This window comes from Callospermophilus lateralis, chromosome X (assembly GCF_048772815.1).
Source record: "Callospermophilus lateralis isolate mCalLat2 chromosome X, mCalLat2.hap1, whole genome shotgun sequence".
Lineage (NCBI taxonomy): Eukaryota > Metazoa > Chordata > Mammalia > Rodentia > Sciuridae > Callospermophilus > Callospermophilus lateralis.
Window position 1 is genome coordinate 57,971,957 of NC_135325.1, and position 22,542 is coordinate 57,994,498.

At 35.2% G+C, this 22,542-nt stretch overlaps 1 protein-coding gene across 7 annotated transcripts in view; it reads left to right on the forward strand.

The window, feature by feature from the left end:
- Positions 1–22,328, forward strand: part of Arhgef9 (Cdc42 guanine nucleotide exchange factor 9) — a 349,964-nt gene extending 327,636 nt beyond the window's left edge. For all 7 annotated transcript variants that reach the window (XM_077107717.1, XM_077107718.1, XM_077107722.1 and 4 more), the window contains 2 exons: positions 16,327–16,395; positions 18,997–22,328. In XM_077107717.1, the coding sequence (XP_076963832.1) occupies positions 16,327–16,395; positions 18,997–19,178 (251 nt within the window). In that variant the 3' untranslated portion in view covers positions 19,179–22,328. The remainder of the gene's footprint in view (positions 1–16,326; positions 16,396–18,996) is intronic.
- The last annotated feature ends 214 nt before the right edge of the window (positions 22,329–22,542 follow it).

A 22,542-nucleotide genomic window follows, 5' to 3' on the forward strand; every position in this document is an offset into this window, starting at 1 on the left:
GCAGAATACAACAGACACTAGTATGACAACGTATAAATCAATAGAAGTGTAACTGATGTGATTCTGCAATCTGTATACGGGGTAAAAATGGGAGTTCATAACCCACTTGAATCAAAGTGTGAAATATGATATATCAAGAACTATGTAAAGTTTTGAACAACCAACAATAAAAAAAAGAAGTAACAAACAAGCAACCATTGTAATTATCTAAGAAGACACACAATTTTTGTCTTTGCCCCACTCCTTATGAAAATGGAGTTGTTAAAATGCTTGTATGCTCAAGTTGCTTAAAAAAAACTGCCTCTAGAAAAATGGGCCTACCCACTTAGTACAAAAGTGTTCTACCCTTCCATATTGGGGAACAAAATGGTCAGGACAGGAGTGATGTTCAGAAAGACCCATTAATCTTAGTCTTCTTAGGTATTGGGTAGAATGCACATTGATAACTCACTTTGAGTCTCATTAGAGTAAAACAATGCTTTTAGCATAGGGGTACTGCATTAAGACATGCTTTGTAGTAATATAGAAATGTTGTTGCTATTTTCCCATTTGCAGACATCAGCAACCACTGACCCTGTTCAGGCTGTAGAGACATTAAAGATTGGGCTGGGGATGTGGCTCAAGTGGTAGCGTGCTTGCCTGGCATGCATGGGGCACTGGGTTCGATCCTCAGCACCACATAAAAATAAAATAAAGATGTTGTGTTCACTGAAAACTAAAAAAATAAATATTAAAAAATTTTCTTTCTCTCTCTCAAAAAAAAAAAACCAAAACAAAACAAAAGATTGATCTTAATGTGCAGCCTCTAAATCAGTGAGGAGGTCCTTCACATTCCCTCTGGCTCAAATACCGTGTCTCCCACATAATCTCTGACTAATAATCTGTGACTTTTTAAAAAATATTTTTAGTTGTAGTTGAACACAATATCTGTGTTTATTTTTATGTGGTGCTGAGGATCGAACCCAGTACCTCACATGTTTGAGGCAGATACTCTACCAATGAGCTACAGCCCCAGCCCAGTGTGTGACTTTTAAAAGTCTATTTCTAATTTAGAAAAGCTTCCAGAAATTGTTTCCTGATAGACCTATGCTCATCTTTGTAATGAGAATTTTGCAGATTTTTGTTTTTAGTCGCATTTAAATAATTTCATTGTAGGAAATTGTAAGGAAACAAAAAACCTAGAAAAATATGAGAAAAAAATAATAATCACACAGAGTACATACAACACAGCAAGAAATTTGTAAACATTTTGTTTTGATGTATCTCCATCTATTCTATTTTTCCTGTATGTTAAAAAATTGAGTGACTAAATCTTTTTATCCCCATACCTGCCTCTCCATGGTACACAGTTATAATTTTGTAACATTTTTCACTCCACATTGTATCATTAGAATTGTCAAATCATTTTTTTTTTTATTTTTTGGTGTTGGATATTGAATTCATGAGCACTTTACCCCTGAACTACATCCCCAGTCCTTTTTAATTTATTTTATTTTTTGGAACTGGGGAATAAACTCACAGGTGCATAACAACTGAGCCACATCTTTAGCCCTTTTTATATTTTATTTACAGAAGGATCTCACTGAGTTGCTTAGCGCCTCACTTAGTTGCTGAGGCTGGCCTTGAATTTGCAATACTCTTGTCTCAGCCCCCCAAGTTGCTGGCATTATAGGCGTGAGCCACCACACCTGGCTCATTTAATTTTTTTAGTGATTATTTTTATGACTTCCATGTTGATTTACTATAATTATTATTGTTTTTATTTTTAGTTATAAAATTTACACAGGGCCATCATAACCATTTAAACTCATGTAGAAATGTATAAAAATATTTAAAATTCTTTTATTTTCTTGCTCAGTCTTTGTGAAATAATAAGTATTTGCAATTTGGTATGCCTCTTTACATACCTATGCTATGCTCTTTAAATATTTATAAACATTTGTATTTATAAAATTATATATATATATATATATGTATATTTCAGATTAATTTGTATACACACATTGCAACTCACTTTTTTAAACTTAATTTATCATAAATAACTCTACAGGTAAGAGTATATTATCTGTAACTTCTTATGTCAATCGAAGTTCAAGCAGAGAAGCATAAACAGTAAGAGATATATTACTAGAAATAATTGTCTTATGTGATTGTAAAGACTTTCTAGGTGACTCTGAAATCTGTAGTGTAGTCAGTCAGAAACAGAATTTCATGGGTAGACTCAAACACATGGTCATAGTACAAAGCTGTCATTTTAGGCAGCCAGGAAGGCAAGGTCATGAGAAGAATGGAATTCTGTGGACATGGGCTGAAATTCCACAGGTGGAATTTCTGTCCTCTTTGGGAGAGACCTCAGCCCTGTTTTTGAAACCTTTCATCATATTCAATCAGATCCACTCAAATTATCCAGGATATTCTCCCTTATATCTCCTTGTTTAGGGGCTTTGATTACATCTGTAAAATACCTTCATGGCAACACCTATGTCAGTTAAGGTCATACTCTAGACAAATACATCAATAAAGCCTTTAAACTTCTTTATTAATTACTGTAAAATATTCCATAGTATTTTGTAGCAACTTATCCCCTCTTGCTAAACATTATGTTTATTTCCAGATTTTTTCCACTATAGATATTTCTGAAAACATATCCATGAATGAATCTCATTATATATTGGTGCTTTTCTTCCTGTAGGATAGATACCCAAAAGTAGAATAACTGAGTGTGGGAATATGAGCAGTTTGAATTTTACTATACTATAGTCTTTCATATTGAATTTTTATAAAGTTACAAAAACTACACTCCCAATATAATTTTGTAGATATTTGTTTCTTTACACCCACACCAGCACTAAATAGCACCTATTTGTTTTCAGTATGTTGTTTGTCAACGATTAACTTTTTTTGTATGCTTGCTAGGTATTTGCAATTCTTTTGTGAATTGCTTGTTCATACACTTTATGTTTACTTTGTGTGTGTGTGTGAATATAAATTTGTGGGCTGGGGTTATAACTCAGTGGTAGAGCACCTACCTAGGATGCATGATGCCTTTGGTTCAATCCCAGCACTACAAAAAAAGATGGTATTTATAAATTTATAATTTTATAATGAATCTATATTATGGAGGGTAGCACATTATTAGTTTTGAATTTTTTTCACATATTTTCCTGAGTCTGTTACATGTCTTTTGAGTTTATGATACTTAAATTTATAAAAATTAATTTGTTTCACTTAGCATAATGTTTTCCAGGTCCATTGATGTTGTGGCAAATGATAGGGTCTCCTTTTTTTTAAGCTTTTTGTTGCATACCTTAAATGTATACTGTAACATTTAAATAAATAGAAACCTTAAAAATTTTAATTTGATTACTTTGATAAATGTCTATTTGGCTTCTAAGTTCAACTTGCATAAGTTGTTCTCTCCATGAACACTTTGCATATTTCTAAATTTCCTTTTGATATTTTTGTTTATTTTTTAGAACTGTATTCTATCTGAAATTTACACTTTGAATATGATGTGCAGGAAGGGGTTATATTTTGTTTCCTTAAGGTGAATAACCAGTTGCACAGAATCATTTATTAAATCAATCATTTCTTTCTCACATAATTAAAATGCTAGTTTTCTTAGATAGTAGCTCTATGTACATACTTGGACTTAGACTTTCTACTCTGTTCTATTATTATATTTGTCAATTCTTGTGTCAAGACAGTACTTTCAAAATCATAGTAGATTTCTGTAAATTTTAATGCCAGATAATATGAATTCTTAGTCACTCTTCTTTCATATTGTTTCTTATCAGTTGTTAGATGTTTATTCTTTGATATCAATATCAAATTTATTTTTTTCTAGGCCCAAACAGTTTGGATTCTGATTGGCACTGTTTTAAAAATGTTAATACTTGAAGATTTGGAATTTTTATTAGGTTTTCTCATTCAGAAATATGGCCCTTTTCTCCTTTCATCCACATCTTGTTCTTATCTACTTCAGGAAAATGGTGATTTTTTTAAAAAAAAATATTTTTTAGTTGTAATTGGACACAATACCTTTATTTAGATTTATTTATTTTTATATGGTGCTGAGGATCAAACCCAATGCCTCACACATGGAAGGTAAGCATTCTACCACTGAGCCACAACCCTAGCCCCCGAAAATGGTGATTTTATTCATTTGAATTTTATGCCTTTCTTCTCATGTTACTTTGGATAATTTATATTTGGCTGGGAAATCATTATTTTCTCTGGATATTCAATTTAATGCTATATATATATTATATTATTTTAATTATATATTATTTTATTATTTTAATATCTTTCATAATTGTGAGTATTGCTCTTTCATATTTCTAATACTACGAATTTTTATTTTCTCATAGTCTTTTTATTAGGATATATTATCTGTACATCTTTATGAGGTACATTATAATAATTCAATATATGTATACAATGTGTAAGAATCAAAATAATAAGTATGTCATCTCTTCAAGCAATAATTATTTTATGAGTTGGAAATTTCATACTCTTCTAGCCATTTTGAAATATATAATAGAGTGTTTTAACATATAATTATTCTACTGTGCTGAAGAACTAGAAGTAATTCTTCTACTCTAAATATATTTTGTTGCCCTTATTCAACTTCTTTCTGTTCTCCCTCCCTGACATTAGTCTTTTAATCAGGCTTATCAGGGAGCATTAATCTTTTGAAAGAACATGGTTTGGGTTTTTTTTAATCATTTGTGCAGTTTATTTCTATTTTTCAAAAAATTAATTTTAGTTTTTGTGTACTACTTATGCTGTATTAACTTTTTGTCACTGTGAAAAAATACCTAAGAAAATCAACTAAAATGAGGGAAAGTTTATTTTGCTCACAGTTTCAGAGGTGTTAATTTGTGGTCTCTTAGCTATCTTGTTTCCTGGTCTGTGGTGTAGGACAGCACATGGTGGAGTAAAGCTGCCCTCTTTTTGGCATCCAGGAAGCAAAGAGAGGAAGGGGCTGGGATCCCAAGATACCCTTCAAGGGCATACACCCAATGACCTATTTCCTTCAACTAGGCACTACCTCCTAAAGTTTCCACCACCTCTCAATAATGAGACCAACTAGGAATCAAGCTTTCAATACACAAGCTTTGGGGGGAGCATTTCAGATCCAAATGATAACATTCTGCCCTGATCCCTGAAGCCTCCTCTTCATCTCATAATGCAAAATGCATTTAGCCCATCTATATGAATTTCTAAAGTCTCAACAGTTCCAGCATTGCTTAAAAGTCCAAGTCCAAAGTCTCCCCTGAGATTCAGGCAACTCTTTGCTATGAGATCCTGTGAAAATAATTTAAAAATGCAAATCACTTATTTTCAACATACAATGACATGAAAGGTATAGGGTAAACTTTCCTGTTGCAGAAGTGAGAGAAGGGACCAAAGCAAAACTGAAACCCAGCAGAGAAAATGTTAAATCCTACAGCTCCATACCTACAATCCAGGGTATGTGCCCGCAAGTACATGGGCAGCCCTACTCTTACAGACTTTCTGGCTGAAACCCACATGGCCATTCTCTTGGCCTGACTCTGCTCATATCCGTGGCTCAGTAGACCTGCCATGTTCCTGACATCTATAACTTTCTGGGATTTCCACTGCAACTCCAACTTCACTCTCACAGCTTCACCCTTCACCCTCTAAGGAACTTCCCATAGGGACTCCATCCCTACCTCATAACGCTTGGCCCCCCAGACTTTCCTTTGAAATCTTTGTAAAGGCCTCCACAACCTCATAGCTCTTGAATTATGCATGCCAGAAAACCATTGCCACATGGTTGACAAAAATGTCTGCCACCAAATTGAGCAGTAGCCAAGACTTCTAGGACCATGACTGCAGCAACCTCCAAGCGCTTAGAAATCTCACCACCATGAAATGAATACATGGGAAACAACTTACTAGGCAATTCTGGAGCTACAGTGTGCCCAAGTCTATTTTCTCAAATTAATGGTTTACACTTTACACTTTCACACTTTTGAGCCTTTGGGGGGCATGTCCTGCTTATTCCTGAGATGCCCTCAAGGGGTCTTTCCTGGTAATCCTGTGCAAATTACTTGGCTTCGTTTTAATGGCAAGTTTAAACCATTCCCATTGATTGCGCCTTTACAAAGGCTTCTTTTATGACCAAGTTGAAGTTTTAAAAAGCTTTCCACTCTTTTTTTGTCCTATCTTGATTCTCACTGTAAATCCGTCAGTAATACACATGCCACAGGCTGAATACTGTATTGCCTTGAAATTTCCTGGGCCATATTGATTAGATTATTACCCTTAAACTCAGCCTTACATAAAATCTCAGGGCATGAACAAAATGTAGATAAGTTCTTTGTTAGAATGTAACATGAATGGCCTCTAGTTCAATTCACAATAGACTCCCCATTTCCATCTGAATCTTCATCAGCACCATCTTTACTATTTGCATTCTTATCTGTAGTATGGTCTGCTAAGCTCCCATAACACTCACCCATTTAAGCTCTGCTTACAGCATTCTAAGATTTTTATATCCTGCTTTTTCAAACCTTTCCACATTCCTCCTGAAAACCAGTTCCAAAAGCTTCTGAACCACATGGTCAGATACAGACACAGGAACAGCCCCACTCTTAGTACCAATGTTCTATGTTAATCAGCTTTCAGTTGCTGTGACAAAATAAGAGAAAATAAACATTAAGTTGATTTATTTTGACTCATGATTTCAGAGGTTTCAGTCCATAGTTATTGGTTCCATTGTTTCTGGGTGTGTGGTAAGGTAGAACATCATGGAAGAGAGCGTGTGGTAGAATAAAACTGCTCAACTTATGGTAGTCAAGAAGCAAACAGAGACAGAAGGGGTCTCAATATACTTTTAAGGGAATGCCCCCAATGACCTACTTCCTTAAACTAATCATAACATCCTAAGGTTAACACAGCCTCCAAATAGTACCATCAGGTAGAGATGACACCTTCACCATATGATCTTTTGGATGAATTTGAGATCGAAGTCATAACATGATTTTTAGTTATTTATTTTATATTTTTCCATTTTCATTGCTACAATAAGTGATTAGTTTTAATTTTGAAAAGTGATAAAACCATTGTAGTATGCATTTTCCTTTGGTTAAAGCTGTTACTACATCTGTAGAGCTGGGGTTGTGGCTCAGTGGTAGAGTGTTTGCCTAACACATGTGAGGCCCTGGGTTCTATTATCAGCATCACTTGTTGTGTCCATCTACAACTAAAAATACTTGAAAAACAAAATGTTATGGTGGTAAAGCTGTTGCAGCATCTGATAGATTTTGATATAATGTGTCATTTTTATTCATGTTCTATATAATTTGTGATTTCTGGTTTCTTCTGACCTAAAGATTTTTTCAGAAGACTTCAGTGTTTCAGATGAGATTTCTAATCATACTGTTATCTCTCCCTTTATAAATGACTTGTCCTTTCTTTCTTGAAGTCGGAGGAAACAGTCTTTTATCCTTGATGTTCAGGAGTTTTACTCACAAATCAACATCCAGGTGTCTATGTATCCTAATCGTGCCTGGATTGTGGCAAGAACTTTTTCCTCTTTTCAACAATTATGGCTTATGTTTACTCAAGTTTTTGATTATTTATTTTTGGTGCATATTAACCCAGAAAGGTGGGTTCATTCTGCCATATTCACCCATACATAAGAACATAATTTTATCATTTTTATTCCCCAAAACACCTCCCCCACCTTACCTCCTCTGATCACTTTCCTTTACCCTAGCAGTTTTCCTAATGCTTTCATGGCATTCCTATATTTCCTTTCTTTTCCCTCTAGCTTCCACATATGAGAGCAAACATAATTTACTGAGTCTAACTTATTTCACTCAAAATATGGTCTCAAGTTCCATCCCTTTTGTAACAAATGACATAATTGTCTTCTTTTTTATGGTTGACTAAAACTCTTTTGTATATCTATATATTTTCTTTATCCATTCATCTGTTGATGGATACCCAGAATAATTATATAACCTATTAAGAATTGTACTATGAAAAATATAAATATTCATGCATCTATAAAATATGATGACTTTATTTTTTTCTTTATAAATGCAAGGAATGGTATAGATGGATCATGTTTGTTACATTTTCAACTTTTTGAGGAATTTAAATACTGATTTCCATATTGCCTATATAATTTCCATTCCTGTCAACACTGTATAAGCATTCTTTATTCTCTTCATTATTGCCAGAATTTATAGTTATTTGTATTCCTGAAGCTTACCATTCTAACTGAAGTGAGATGATATTTCAGTGTAGTATCAGTTTACATTTCCATTAATGCTGATAATGTTGAATATTTTTCATATCATTGTTGGCAATGTGCACTTATTCTTTGAAAGTATCTGTTCAATTTATTTCTCCATTTATCGATTGGGTTGTTATTTTTATGTTGAGTTTTTAAAGTTCTTTAAAAATACTGGATATCATTTTTCTGTCAGCATAGTAGCTGGTAAGGATTTTCTCCCATTCTGTAGACTCAAAAGCTTTTTTATTTTATTTCATCCCATTTAATGATTATCTATTTCCTGAGCTATAGGGTTTATTCAGGAAGTCTTTGTCTAAACCTATATGTTGAAGAATTTTCTCTATTATTTATTCAGTAATTATAAAGTTTCTAGTCTAATTCTTAGGTTTTTGATAATTTTTGTACAGGATAGAGATAGGGATCTAGTTTCTATTTTTCTAGTTTCATTTTTCCCAGCACTGCTTTTTAAAGAGATGGCCTTTTCTCCATTGTATGTTTTAAACGCCTTTGTCAAGAATCAGATAATTGTATCTTTGTGGATTTGTTTTTGTGTCTTCTGTTCTGTACCATTAGTCTACATGTCTGTTTTTATGCCAGTTTTTGTTAACTACAACTATGTTGTATATTATGAAGTTGGATTGCTAAGCCTCCCACGTTGTTCTTTTTTCTCAGAATCACTTTGGATCTTCTTTTTTTTTCCTATATGAATTTTAGGATTGATTTTTCTGGTTCTGAGAACAATATGATTGGTATTTTGATGAATATTGCATGGACTTTACAGATTGCTTTTGGTAATATGGCCATTTTAACTATTTTAACTAATTCTGCCTATCTCTAGGCATGGAAAGACTTTCTATCTCCTGGTGTCTTATTTAGTTTCTTCTTACAGCATTCTGAAATATTTTTTATAAATCTCTTTTACATATATGGTTACATTAATTCCTAATTATTTTATTTTTTGAAGCAACTTTGAATGGAATTATTTTTCTTTCAATATTGGTATATAGAAAAGCTATTGGTTTTTGTATGGTAATTTTGTGTCCTGTTACTTTTCTGGATTTGTTTTTCAGATCTAGAAGTCTTCTGGTGGAACTTTTAGGATATTCTAACTACAGGATCATATCTGAAAACAAGGATAATTTGCCTTCTTCCTTTCCTATTTGTGTCCCTTTTCTTTTTCTTACATAGTTCCTCTAGCCAATATTTCAAGTAATATATTGAATAGGACTGGTAAGAATGGACATCCTCCTCTTGTTACTGATTTTAGAAGAAATGTTTTCAAATTTTTCTGCATTCAGTATGATGTTGACTTTAGGTTTGTCATATATAGTCCTTAAGATGTTGAGGTGTGTTTCTTTAATCCTTACTTACATCAGTGTCTTTATCATGAAGTGGTATGTTGAAGTCTTTTTCTGAATCTATTGAGATTATTACTTGATTTTTGTGCTTGGTCCTATTTATATGGTATATTTCTTTTATTTATTTGTGCATGATAAAACATCCTTGAATCCCTCAAATTAAACTGAGGATCATTTATGATCTTTTAAATTGATTGTTGAATTTGATTTGCTAATATTTTATTGAGGATTTTTGTATATATGTTCATCAAATATATTGGTCTATAGTTTTCTTTCCTTGAAGTGTTCTCTTTTGATTTTGTATTCAGAGTGATGCTGACTTCATAGAATGAATTTGGAAGTGTTCCCTCACTTTGTATTTCATGGAACAATTTGAGAAGCATTTGTGTTAGTTATTCATTAAAGGTCTTCTAGAATCAACTATAAATCCATCTGGTCCTGAACTGTTTGTTGGAAAACTTTTTGTTACTACTTCAATCTTATTGCTTGTTATTGGTCTGTTTAAATTTTATATATCCTCTTGGTTCAATTTGGTTTGGTCATATATCTAAAACTTTATCAATTTCATCTAGATTTTCCAATTTATTGCAATGTAAAATTTCAAATTCATCCGTAATGATCATATGGATTTCAGAGGTGTCTATTGTAATATCTCTTTTATTCTCTAAATTTACTAATATGAGTAACCTCTGTCTTCATTTTGGTTTGATTTACTAAACATTTAATCTCTTATTTTTCTTTAAAAGAGAACAAGCCCTTTATTTTATTGATCCTTGTATTGTACATTTATTCTCTATTTCATTAATATCTTTGTTATTTCTTTCCTTCTGTTGGTTTTGGGGATGTTTTGTCCTTGTTTTTCTAAGACCTTTATATATAACATTAAGGATTTTTTGAAGAGAACTTCATGATTTTTTTTAATGTAGTCCCTCATGGATTAAAACTTTCCTCTTAAAACTATCTTTTCTGGCATTTTGTATTTACATTCCTGTTCAATTATAAGAATTTTAAAATTTCTACCCCAATTTCCTCAGTGATTCATTCATCATTCGAAAATGTATTCCTTAATCTCTATCTATTTGTATACTTTCTGTAGTTTTTCTTACTGTTGTTTTCTAGTTTCATTCCATTATGATCTTATGCCATGAAGACATTATTCAACTTTTTTTACATTTGCTAAAACTTCCTTTTTGTCCTTTTATATGATCTATATCTTTTCAGGATATTCTATGAGTACCTGAAAAGAACCTATATTCAGTTGTGATTTGATGAAATATTCTGTCAATGTTAGTTAAGTCCATTTGACCTTTAGAATTATTTAACCCATTAGTATCTTTATTTTATATCTGGTTTACCCATTAGTGAGAAATGTGTATTGATGTTACCCACTAGTAGTATAAGGAGTCCTCTCTGAGACTTTGTGTCACTTAGTATTTGTTTGATGAGATTAGGTACACTGATAGGTACACTGATATTCAAGGTATAAATATTTATAATCATCATATTTTCTTGTTGGTTTGTTCTCTTTACTAATATGTAGTGACCATATCTTTCTCTTCTGATTAATTTTGGCTTGAAGTCTGCTTTGCTGGAATGAGAGAAGCTATTTTCAGATTCCATTTGCATGTAATGTCAATTTCCTGCTTTCACTTTCAGTCTGTGGATCTTTGCCAATGAGATGTGTTTCTTGTAGGCAACATGTTGCTGGGTATCATTTTGTAAACCAACTTGCCAATCTATGTCTTTTAATAGGAGAATTGAGACCATTTACATTTAGTGATAAAAGAGAGCTATGTATTACTTCATGTCATTTTCTTTTATTTCTGGTGTTTGGTTCCATCATAATTATCATTTGCTTATTGACTCTTATAATGTCTTTAGTTTTTTTTTGTAGTCTTCTGTGTGTAGACTTCCTTTCAGTATCATTTGTGATGCTGGATTACTGGTTATGCATATATATATGTTTAGCTTATGCTTTTTTTATAGATTTTTATTTTTCCTTGTATTCTCGAAGATAATGTTCCTAAATATAGCAACCTACTTGGCAGTTTTTCTTTAAGAGCTGAAGTATATCATTCCCAGCCCTCTGGCCTTTAGGGTTTCTATTGAGCTGTCTGCTGTCATTTTGATTGGTTTGCATTTTATAAGTGCCTTGGTGTTTCTCTGTTGCAATCTTTAAAAATTCTCTTTTTTCTATATTTTGGTAATGTAACTCTGATGTGTTGTGGAGAGGTTATTTTCTGGTCTTGTCTATTCAGTGTTCTAAATGCCTCCACTATCTGAATGTCCATCACATTCCCAAGGTTTCTGAAATTTTCTATTATTTCACAGAATCTGTTTTCAGTGCCATTAACCTAATCTCCTCTTCTTCCTCAATACCTATGAGCCTATATTTAAGTCTCTTAATGTTTCCCCATTGTTCTTGTATAGTATGGTCATAGTTTCTATTTTTTATTCCATCTGAATATTCAAATTTGTAACTCTTGTCCACAAGCCCTGTAATTCTTTCTTCTACTTGATCTAGTGTATTAGAGAGACATTCAATTGAGTTTTTTACTTCACTCATTGTGACCTTCATTTATAAAATATTTGTTCAGTTTTTTCCATAATCTCTTTATTAAAATGATCTTTCATATTCTGTATTGTCTCTGTTAGTTCCTTCTATAGTACTTCTTTTAATTCATTGATCATTTTAACATTTAGCTTTTAAAATTCTTTGTCAGGTATTTTCTTCACTATCCATGGATTTAGTATTAGGAGTTATGAATTTATGTTGCTATGTTGATAACTGCATATGTATTGTGAAGACTATGTCTTCCATTGTTCTTTGAGAACCTTTTATTGAGCTGCCTTCTCCTTATAGTGTTTCCCATGCTGTGGGTTTATCTCAGCATTCAAACACTCACTTAACATGTTCAAAATGCTCTGTTCAGTCTCCAGCACTGCTTTGAGAAGAGTGAATAACCCCCAGTAACTGATGATTCAAAAGCAAATTGTATCATAAACTATGATAAAAACTATTTGGAAATGTTTTCTAGAACTATACTAACCAGAAAGAAGAAATAGAAGTAATGAGGAATAATAAAATGGGAAAGTATGAATGGTTAAGTAATAGAGAATATAAAATTAGCCAGGCATAGTGGCATATTTTTTAAAAAGAGAGAGAGAGAGAGAGAGAGAGAGAGAGAGAGAGATTTTTTAATATTTATTTTTAGTTTTCGGCGGACACAACATCTTTATTTGTATGTGGTGCTGAGGATCGAACCCAGGCCGCATGCATGCCAGGAGAGCATGCTACCTCTTAAGCCACATCCTCAGCCCATAGTGGCATATTTATGCAATCATAGTGGGGAGGCTGAGGCAAGATTATGGAAAGCCCAGGCCAGCTTGGCACTTGCAGTAAGACACCATCATAAAATTAAAAGTTAAAAATGAAAAGGGCTAGGAATACAGGTCAGCAGCAGAGTGCCTCTGAGATAAATCCTTTGTACTGATTGAGGAAAAAAAAGAATAAGAAAAGAATGTACAATTAATTTTGAACTACACAGAATGTAGAAAAGTGAAAGAAGATACAGCTTAAGCAGAAAGTTTTATAAATACATATGCATGCGTGTGTATGAAACAAAAACAAAATAAAAATGAAAGAAAAAAGGGAGGTAAAGAGGTATAGAAGATGAAACTAAGAGAAAAGCAAAGTTGAAAAGGATAGTATAGAAATAAGAGAAAAGAGTAAGTCCAATTAACAAATTAAAAAGCAAATTTTTATGAAATTACCAAGTCATAATTAATGAGGGGGATTGAAAGTAACCAACAAAAGCATGGTGGTGCATGCCTATAATCCCAGCAGCTCAGGAGGCTGAGGTAGGAGGATCATAAGTTCAAACGCAGATTCTGCAACCAAGTGAGACTCTAAGCAACTTAGCTAAGACCCTGTCTCAAAACAAAATAAATAAATAAATAAATAAAAGGGCTAGGGACGTGGCTCAGTGGTTAAGTGCCCCTGGGTTTAATCCTCAGTATCAAATACAAAACAAAACAACAACAAAAAAAAAATCTAACCACCACAGAAAGCCATGCAAGCAAAATCAAAAAGGATAGTTGAAAAGAAAAGATTTTTACTTGCCCAGGTAGGTGCAGTGCAGACACTTTTAGAGGACTTCTGATTTAGGAATCCATGAGGTATTGGAGAAGTGCCAAATGTTCAAGCCACCATGGTTTGACCTCTGAAAGTCTCTGGATTTGGTGGAGGCAACAATGATGCCCCCTCATGTCATTCTGCATAGTAATTCCTTGGCAGGCCACATGCCAGAGATTTCTCTGGTGGCCCAAGATTTGTGTAGCCCAGAGGCCAATACCTATCCTGGCACTGGTGATGACTATATGCTTGCATGATAAAGTCATGTACGTCTCACCTTGGCTCCACTGAGGTAGTCCTAAAATTTTTTCTATGGGTTCACTTACTTAACAGCCCTTTGCCACTTGAAGTAGATGATGGTGGGACATCTCCACCTGAGCAGTGGCTTTCTGTGTCCCTGAGACTGGGTAAAGGAGTGCACCCTGATCCAGTTCTGCCTTTGCCACAGCCACAGCCCCTCTCTCACCATGGCTCCACTCCCAGCTCACTGCAACCTCACTGAATGTAATTCTGTCATTCTCTCCTGCAAAATTTGCTGCAGGAGCAAGAATGAGAAGATGCTGGAATTTAGCTTTTATCATGTTGCTAGCTATTAATTAGCAAATTAAAAAGCTAAGGCATGACCTTCATAAATGACTTCTTGTCATTGTATTCCACTTACAAATTAAGAAAAGTGAAACACTCCCCTCATATCAGCCTACTGTGCAGCTTTTGTATCTGTCCATGCTAAGATTTTCTTCTATTTTCAAAGTAATTTTATCAACTCTCTCTCTTTTCTCTTTGTTATGTATGGCACCCCCTTCTCCACTGTCCCAGAAGAACATGTCTATTATTTTTTATTATTTCTATTTGTTTTTTTTTACTCCTCCTGAAACATTTCTGTATATACCTTTTCTGTTCTAAGTGACTTATCTTTTAAGTCATCATTCCTTTCCCCATATTTTTGCTTTTGGTTATGGTTTTTCCCATTTATCACCATAATTTGTTTAAACATATTCCATTTAATAGACTCTCAACCTATATTCTTAGTATTTTTACTACTGTATTATGTGATATGCAGCTTTGTAGCTAAGTCTTGTTTTTATTTCTTCCAGATACATGATATTTATATATTTTATGAAGTACATTGTGATGTTTGATTCATGTATGCATTGGATAATGACCAATTCAGGGTAATTAGCATATAAAACCATCTTAAATTTTATTATTTCTTTATGGCAAGTACATTCAAAATACTCTTATCTAACTATTTTCTATGTAAATGCATTTTGTGTATATTCATAAGATAAATATATGCAGTTCTGTAGAATACCAGAACTACATCTTCCCTTCCAACTATAAATTGTGCCCATTTACCAGTCTCTACACATCATCTCTCCCCTCTATTCTTCCCAATTTTGGTAACCATTTTTCTACTTTCAGCTTCCTTGAGGTCAGTTTTTTAAGATGCGAATGTGATCACACACTGTTTATCTTTTTGTGCCTAACTTGTTTCACTTAACATAATGTCTTCTAGGTCCAGTCATTCTGTCAAAAATGATAGAATTTCATCATTTTTATGGGTTACTAGTATTCTATTATGTATACATGCCACATTTTCTTTATCTATTCATTCAATGATGGACACTTAGTTTAAATCCCTATCCTGGCTGTTTGGAATAGCACTGCAGTAAACATATGAGAGCAGGTGGCTCTTTTACATGCAAATCTAAAAGCTTCTGCACAACAACAGAAACAACCAACAGAGCCAAGAGACAACCTACAGAATGGGAACAAATATTTGCCACTATACATCTAACTAGGTATTTATATCTAGAATTTATAAGGAACTCAACTCAATAGCAAAAATATCATAATAATGCAGTTAAAACACGGGCTAAAGATTTGAATAGGCATTTCTCAAAGGAAAACATTCTGATGGCCTATAACATATAAAAAATGTTCAACATCACTTGAGGTCAGTTTTTTTAGATGTAAATGAAATCACACACTGTTTATCTTTTTGTGCCTAACTTGTTTCACTTGACATAATGTCTTCTAGGTCCAGCCATTCTGTCAAAAATGACAGGATTTTATCATTTTTATGGGTTACTAGTATTCTATTAAACATTATCAGAACAATGCAAATCAAAACCACAGTGAGATATAACCTCACCCTAGTTTGGCTATTATCAAAATGAAAAATAACAAATTCTGTTGGGAAGGCAGAGAAAGGGAATTCTTACACACTGTTGGTGGGAATGTAAGTTAGTATTGTCATCATGGAAAGCAGTATGGAGGATCCTCAAAAAACCTAAAACTAGAAGTACTATGATCCAGTAATCCTACTACTCAATATATACCCAAAGGAAATATACATAAGACTTTATCCAACTTTCTAATGAATGTCCTATAAAGGAATTACTAGGTTAAAGACAATGACCTTTTGTGTTTCAGAATAGATGATAACAAAAGACATAAATCTTACAAAGTTGTTTTTACATAAAAGCTTTATTATTTTATACATTAAAGAAAGGAATATATTTCTGGTAACAAATTCTTGCATTTCTCTTTTTTAGGCTTTGAAATTTCTGAAAATCAGAAAAGGCAGGCTGCAATGACTGTGAGAAAAGTTCCTAAGCAAAAAGGTAAATCGGTCTTTACTCACTTAGTCCTCTCATTTTCTGAGTGACATTTACAAAGATGTAAGCTATGTTCTTTAATAGTTGTAGTCCCCTTTACATACTGGGTATCATTTGGAGTGCTGGGATAGTTATTAGATTCCCAGGTGTCCCTGATAACAGGTAGAAAATTGTCTCAAAGTTTTTTAACACTCAGTAGTGAATGGTACAGTGTAATCGTGTCCAAAGAAAGCTCATTGGGTACAAAAGCAAAACCTTTTTCTATTTTTACTTAAAAATATAAGAAATTTTACTAATAATTTAGAAACAGAAAAAAAGGAGATATGTATACACACAATCACATACATATAAAGTTATGTGTTCAGCTTTCTTTCACTTGTCTTGGGGCACTTGCCAAATCAGGAGTCCCAAATCAGAATGGGGAATTTTAAACTTAACTAAGTACTTAAAAAAGAAAAATGCACAGAAAATCTATTTATATATGAAATGAAGCTTTATTTTCTGTTTATCATGAACCAAAACAAAACTAAAACACTTAGCTGAGCAAAAGGAGGAACAGTCATCTGCTAATTGGAGTTTCCATTCATTATCTGTTTCTTTATATAAGTTCTGTCATTTCATCTTTATGGTAATCCTAAGATGGGCCCTATTAGCCCCATTTCTTAGATGAAGAAATTAAGGGTCTTCAAAGTAAAATGACTCTGAACCTAAATGAGTTTGATTCCTCTCTATCTCAGAATCTTGCTAGGAAAGAAGAGCTCACTTTATTGTCTCTCCTCAATTACTGAGAGCTGTGTCTATTACTGACTGCTGTTGACACTGTCTCCAGTGGTGGACCATTTTAAGGAGACCTCATTTTTCCCAGGTCCACCCTTCTGCTTTCTTAGTGGGCTTTCTGGTTTTGAATGAGTCACTGTACAAAAATTATCAGATTCAAGTTGCCTGAAATTCCAGCAACCATATAAAGCACCCCTAATTATTTCCAATGAAACACTCTTTGAGGAGGCTTAGTGCCTGTAAATATCTGATTTTCAATTAAGTAATACATCTTGCCAGGCCCCTCTGACAAGACATGCCTTCCTTTCAACTGCTTTATTATTTCTGCTCTTTGGAGGCCCTCATTGGATCTTTCTTTGTCATACAAAAATGATTGCCTTTAGGGAATGAAGCCAGCCTCCAATTTTAGGGTTTAAATATATGAGATGTTATGTAGCCATCTGGAGTTAATAAGGATCTTGTCTGCATTTACAGAACTCTCTGTGAGAGAATGACATTTCCTCAGATAGAGATGTGAGCAAAACATAGAACTAGCCAGCTGGAGAGCCCTCAGGCTACAAAAGCGACACAGTACTTGCAGCCTGCCTCTATCTCCTGAATGTTCTCACCTTCTGAGCTTCTCTCACTCTACTGTCCCTAGTATACAGACAATCATGGAGATGATAGATTGATACTCCATTATCCCAGCCCAGATTCCCTCAAGCATATCTGTGACTGGCTGGTATTTTCATGAGAATACTTCAAACACAATAAGATAACCAACCAGAAGACAGTCCTAAATCATAGTAAGCCTTTGGGTCAGGTTCCTCCATTACCCTATCTAATCTCCAGACTATCCCTTTCAGGTCCTCAAATCCCAGTGTCTTAAAAACGGTTTACCCATTTTTCTTACCTTAAAAGAAATTCTAAAATATTTAAAGAAACTCATAAAGCTTTGGGACAGCTTATGATCCTCCTCCCATTCTATTTTTGGTCTTCAAGATCTTCCTAGTCTAGGGCTAGGGTGATTGATATATTTCTTAAGACCCAAAGGAGCTACACAAGTGGAAGTGAATCTAGGAATTCAGTGGTTATAGTACATATATGGAAAGAACCTGAAGAGGATTTTTAGATACCCAGGAATGCTAGCCTTCTTTCCTTCCATTGACCCCTCTGTAGAAATTATAAGTGGACATTGTCAAGATGTCTCCAGCCTGGCTTGGAGAATAGCAAAGAGGAACTGACTTATCTAGCTTTAATATCAAAGAGCTTTTCATTTTACCTTTGCTTTTCCCACTGACTTGGTGTCAAAAATTGACATACAACTTCTTGGAAGTTAGATACTATATTCCTGGTTCATCAACCCAAATAAATTTGTCAATACAGAGATCCCAAAGGACATGATCACAACTTCATCTCCAGAGGCTTTAGGGCCAGCTGAAAATCAACTAAACACCCTAGAATAAATAAAACAATCTTGAGAAAGAAGAATAAAGTAAGAATAATCAATTTACCCATTTTCAACATTCATTATATAGTTATAGTTACCAAGATAATGTAGTTTTGGCAGAGGGATAGACATATTAGATCCATTGAACAGAACCCAGAAATTGACCTCCAATCCAAAAATCTGAAATGTGAAATACAAGCATTTGTATATCTGAAATTTTTGATGCAGGAAAGTTTCAGATTTCAGAGCTATTCAGATTTTCAGATTAAGAATGCTCAGTATATACCAGTTCACACACTCTTGAAACTTTTCTACTCTGAATTGTCTGCCCAGGGTAGTCGCTAGGTGATTTGAAAACCCTGTTGGTATTTAACTTATAACCTTTTTCTTTGATCTTCTAGGTGTCAACTCTGCCCGCTCAGTTCCTCCTTCTTACCCACCACCGCAGGACCCATTAAACCAGGGTCAGTACCTGGTCCCTGATGGCATCGCTCAGTCACAAGTCTTTGAGTTCACCGAACCCAAGCGCAGCCAGTCACCATTCTGGCAAAACTTCAGCAGGTTAACCCCCTTCAAAAAATAATAACTACAGGGAGGCAGATGATTTTAAAATAAAGTAAATAAAATTATATTTATAGATGGACCTTTTTTCGGAGAAGCACTGTTGAAAATTTATATATATATATATGTGTGTATATATATATATATAATATATGAACATATATATACACACACAGACCCTGAATATACACGTGTGTGTGTGGGCATGTGTTTACGCACATACTCACACACACACACACATACACATACACATATACAAACATACATATATACACACACAGAGAAGGACCAAAAAACATTTTCTGTTGTTTTGGGGAAGTGAAATCTGTAGTTGGTAGGAAGAGGTACAAATGACTTTCAAACCCTAACCCTTCTTAAAAGTTTTCAGTTCTTAACCTGTTCCCCTCCTCTTTTCTTTTCAGAAATTAGCATTTCTATTTGATTTTTTCCTGTTAAGATAATCTCTTTGCTCCTCTGTGAGTGATTCATTGACTTGTCATTATTACTATAGATGTACTTGTATTTCTTATCTGATGATACCAATGCTGATGAGTTTTGAATTTAATTTGATATGGTGGGTTTGGGATTTCTTTTTTCCATCTTTCACTTCTCACGGACGAAGGGAGGAGTCCCATCTCCTCTCCCTCAGCCAACTATCTGCAAATGTTCCTGTAGCCCTGCAGTTGCCCCAAACAGCCTTTTCCCAGAAACCTCTGTCCACAGTTGTGCCAGTCTGGACATGCTTTGTTGTGCCCTGTGACATAACTGCTTGGTATTTCTATTGCTTTCACTGTGTTATAGGTGTTATGGAGAGATATAGAACCAAACACAAGGAAGGGAGCATCTGTTCAGGGAACATTCTTCATTTGGGCTATTTCTTCTAGCACTGGGGATTCCCATGTTGCAAATCTGCTGAATCATTGCAGTTGTGCATCTGGGAGTTAGTTTGGGCCGACTAGTGTCTTTTTCAAGTCCCCTTTATAATGAAATATCCTCTTAGGCCTGTCTCCCCTCTAGCCCAATAGAAGATCTGAACTGGAAGCAAAGAGGTTGAGACTCTGCCTCCTGGGAGAAGGAAATATCTTCATTCCTTTCGCCCACTACCAAGTAGGTGTAAGGTAAGGCAGGGCTCCCTACAACAATCAGTTCAGTGTTCTGGTCATCCCTGCTCCCATTTGTAGATTCTTAAGGCAGCATGGATAGGAGTCTATGGAGGGGTTCAAGATAGAACCCACTTGACCAAGATCATCAGCTGCCTTTAAATTAATCAGGACAGAATCTAAGGCTGATAGAACATCTTACAGGATAAAACAGGGAAGAACATGGAAAGAGAGAGCCTTCATCTAAGATATTGTACCTGAGGTTCCTACCACCCCAATTGTGTAAGGCTTCCCCTATTGTTACTAGATTGCATGGACAATCTTCCTTGGCTCCCTTTTTCCACTTTCCCTGGCTTTTCTTCTTTCTCCTGCCTTCCTGGCATAGGAGGATTGCTGGTGTTGGCATAGTTAAGACAGTTATGGCATCCAAAGAAGGCCCTGTTTCTAATATCCTCCTATCCCAGGACATTTGAGGCAAATGAGTGAGGGTCCCAGGGATATTTTTCCTCATGGACAAAGGGTCTGAGACACAGATGCTATCCTCAGGATCATTTCTTGTAGGTGTTCCACATGGACAGAACTAACTACTCCCCCAAAGAAGCAGGATCCCTGTGGGTGTAGGAGTACATGTTCTTCCTCCCCACGTGGCCCTTTGCATGGATAGACTTTGAACAACAAGGATAATGGGATAAAAAGGAGTGATAATGGGCCCTACTGTGCAAAGCCACTGTAGCCAGGAATCTGGAGATTGAGTCTGTCCTGGACCCCATGGGAAAAGACTACATCACAAAAGGACCTCATCTCATCAAGCAGCAGTCATGGCTGCATGAGGGCTTCCTCATAGCTGGCTTGGTCAGTTTTGTGTCTCCTGACCCAGGCCGGACCCTACACAGCCTAGGAAACTTTCCCCTGTGAGAATTAAATTACAGGCTGTTGACATTTTCATTCCACCACAGCCAAGTCAGACTTACAGAGTTAAGTCAAGGATGAATCTGAGCTGAGCTGAGAGCCAGGGCTCGGGACTGGCCACCATGCTCAGTATATGACCCATCTACTTAAGCCCCCTTTTCAAGGACCCTGGTGTCCAGAACCCAAGCTAAAATGTCCTCTCTGGCAAATAAAGTGTGTTTCAATTGCTATGCAGACCTCCCCTTTGTATACCTCCTTTTCCTACTTTCCACTCCTCCTTACTAGGCTTGGCCTTGACATGCTTCTCCAGGGATTGGGAGCACATCATGAGGAGATGCTTGGACAAGTCTCTGAGCCTATAGCACCTATCAAATGAGTGGGCCAGTGACTCTCATCTCCTTCCCCTCCCTGGGGCCTGTACCCAGGGCTGTAGGATCAGGGATATCACCTCTTACCCCCCCTTCTACTCTACCCAACCCACTGGCATTATCAGATGCCAATATTTTATGGGAGAAAAAAAAAAGAAATCATCTCTCTATGGGTTGGAATGTCCCCTCTACTTATGGCAACAAAGCAGACCAGTGTCCAATAGCTCAAAGGGGAGCCCAATAATAACTTGGGCTCAAAATCTAAATTTATTATATCCCCACAGCAATGCCATCCCCACAAACTCTGTAATTCTCCAATTTCTGCATGGCCCTGAGCTCCTGTTTCCTCAACTCAGTTAGGCCTGGATTTGCTCTGTAAAACACTTTCCTAGTATGTTGTATGGGCCCTGCTGTGGGGAGGTCCTAATATAGAAATTAAACTCTTCTTTCTCTCTCCTTCTCTCCCCCTTTCTATATGTGTATATCTTTAATGGATCTATTAAGGACAGCAACAAGAGAGTTCTAACAATTCTAGTGTGAAGCCAAATAGTGATCTTTTAGTGCTTTGGGGGTGGGGTGGGCTGGGGTGAATAGTTGGGCAACAGTGATTTTGATTACCCCTGCTGCTCTGCATTTGCCAGTTTATTCTTTTGTTTCTACTATCTGACTATTTGACCCTGTCAAACAAGTGTCAAAGTTGTGTGTTAAAAATGTTTAATAACAAAACAAGATGTTGTAATGACACAAAGCCTTATGAAAATATTTATGGAGTTCAATAAAAGAAGTAAAAAGATACCTTCAGGCACAGCTCTCATGCCTTTTTGTGCGTGTGAATGTGTGTGGGGTTTTGGGTGTTTTTTTTTTGTTTGTTTGTTTGTTTTTGCCAATTGCAAAATAAAGGGAATTTGCCTGGTGTGGGAGAGCTAACCTCAAAAGTGTTGACCTTCCAGACCTGCCATTTCATTTCCAGGCATCCCATGGATTTTCTGTGACCTTATATGTCCATTCT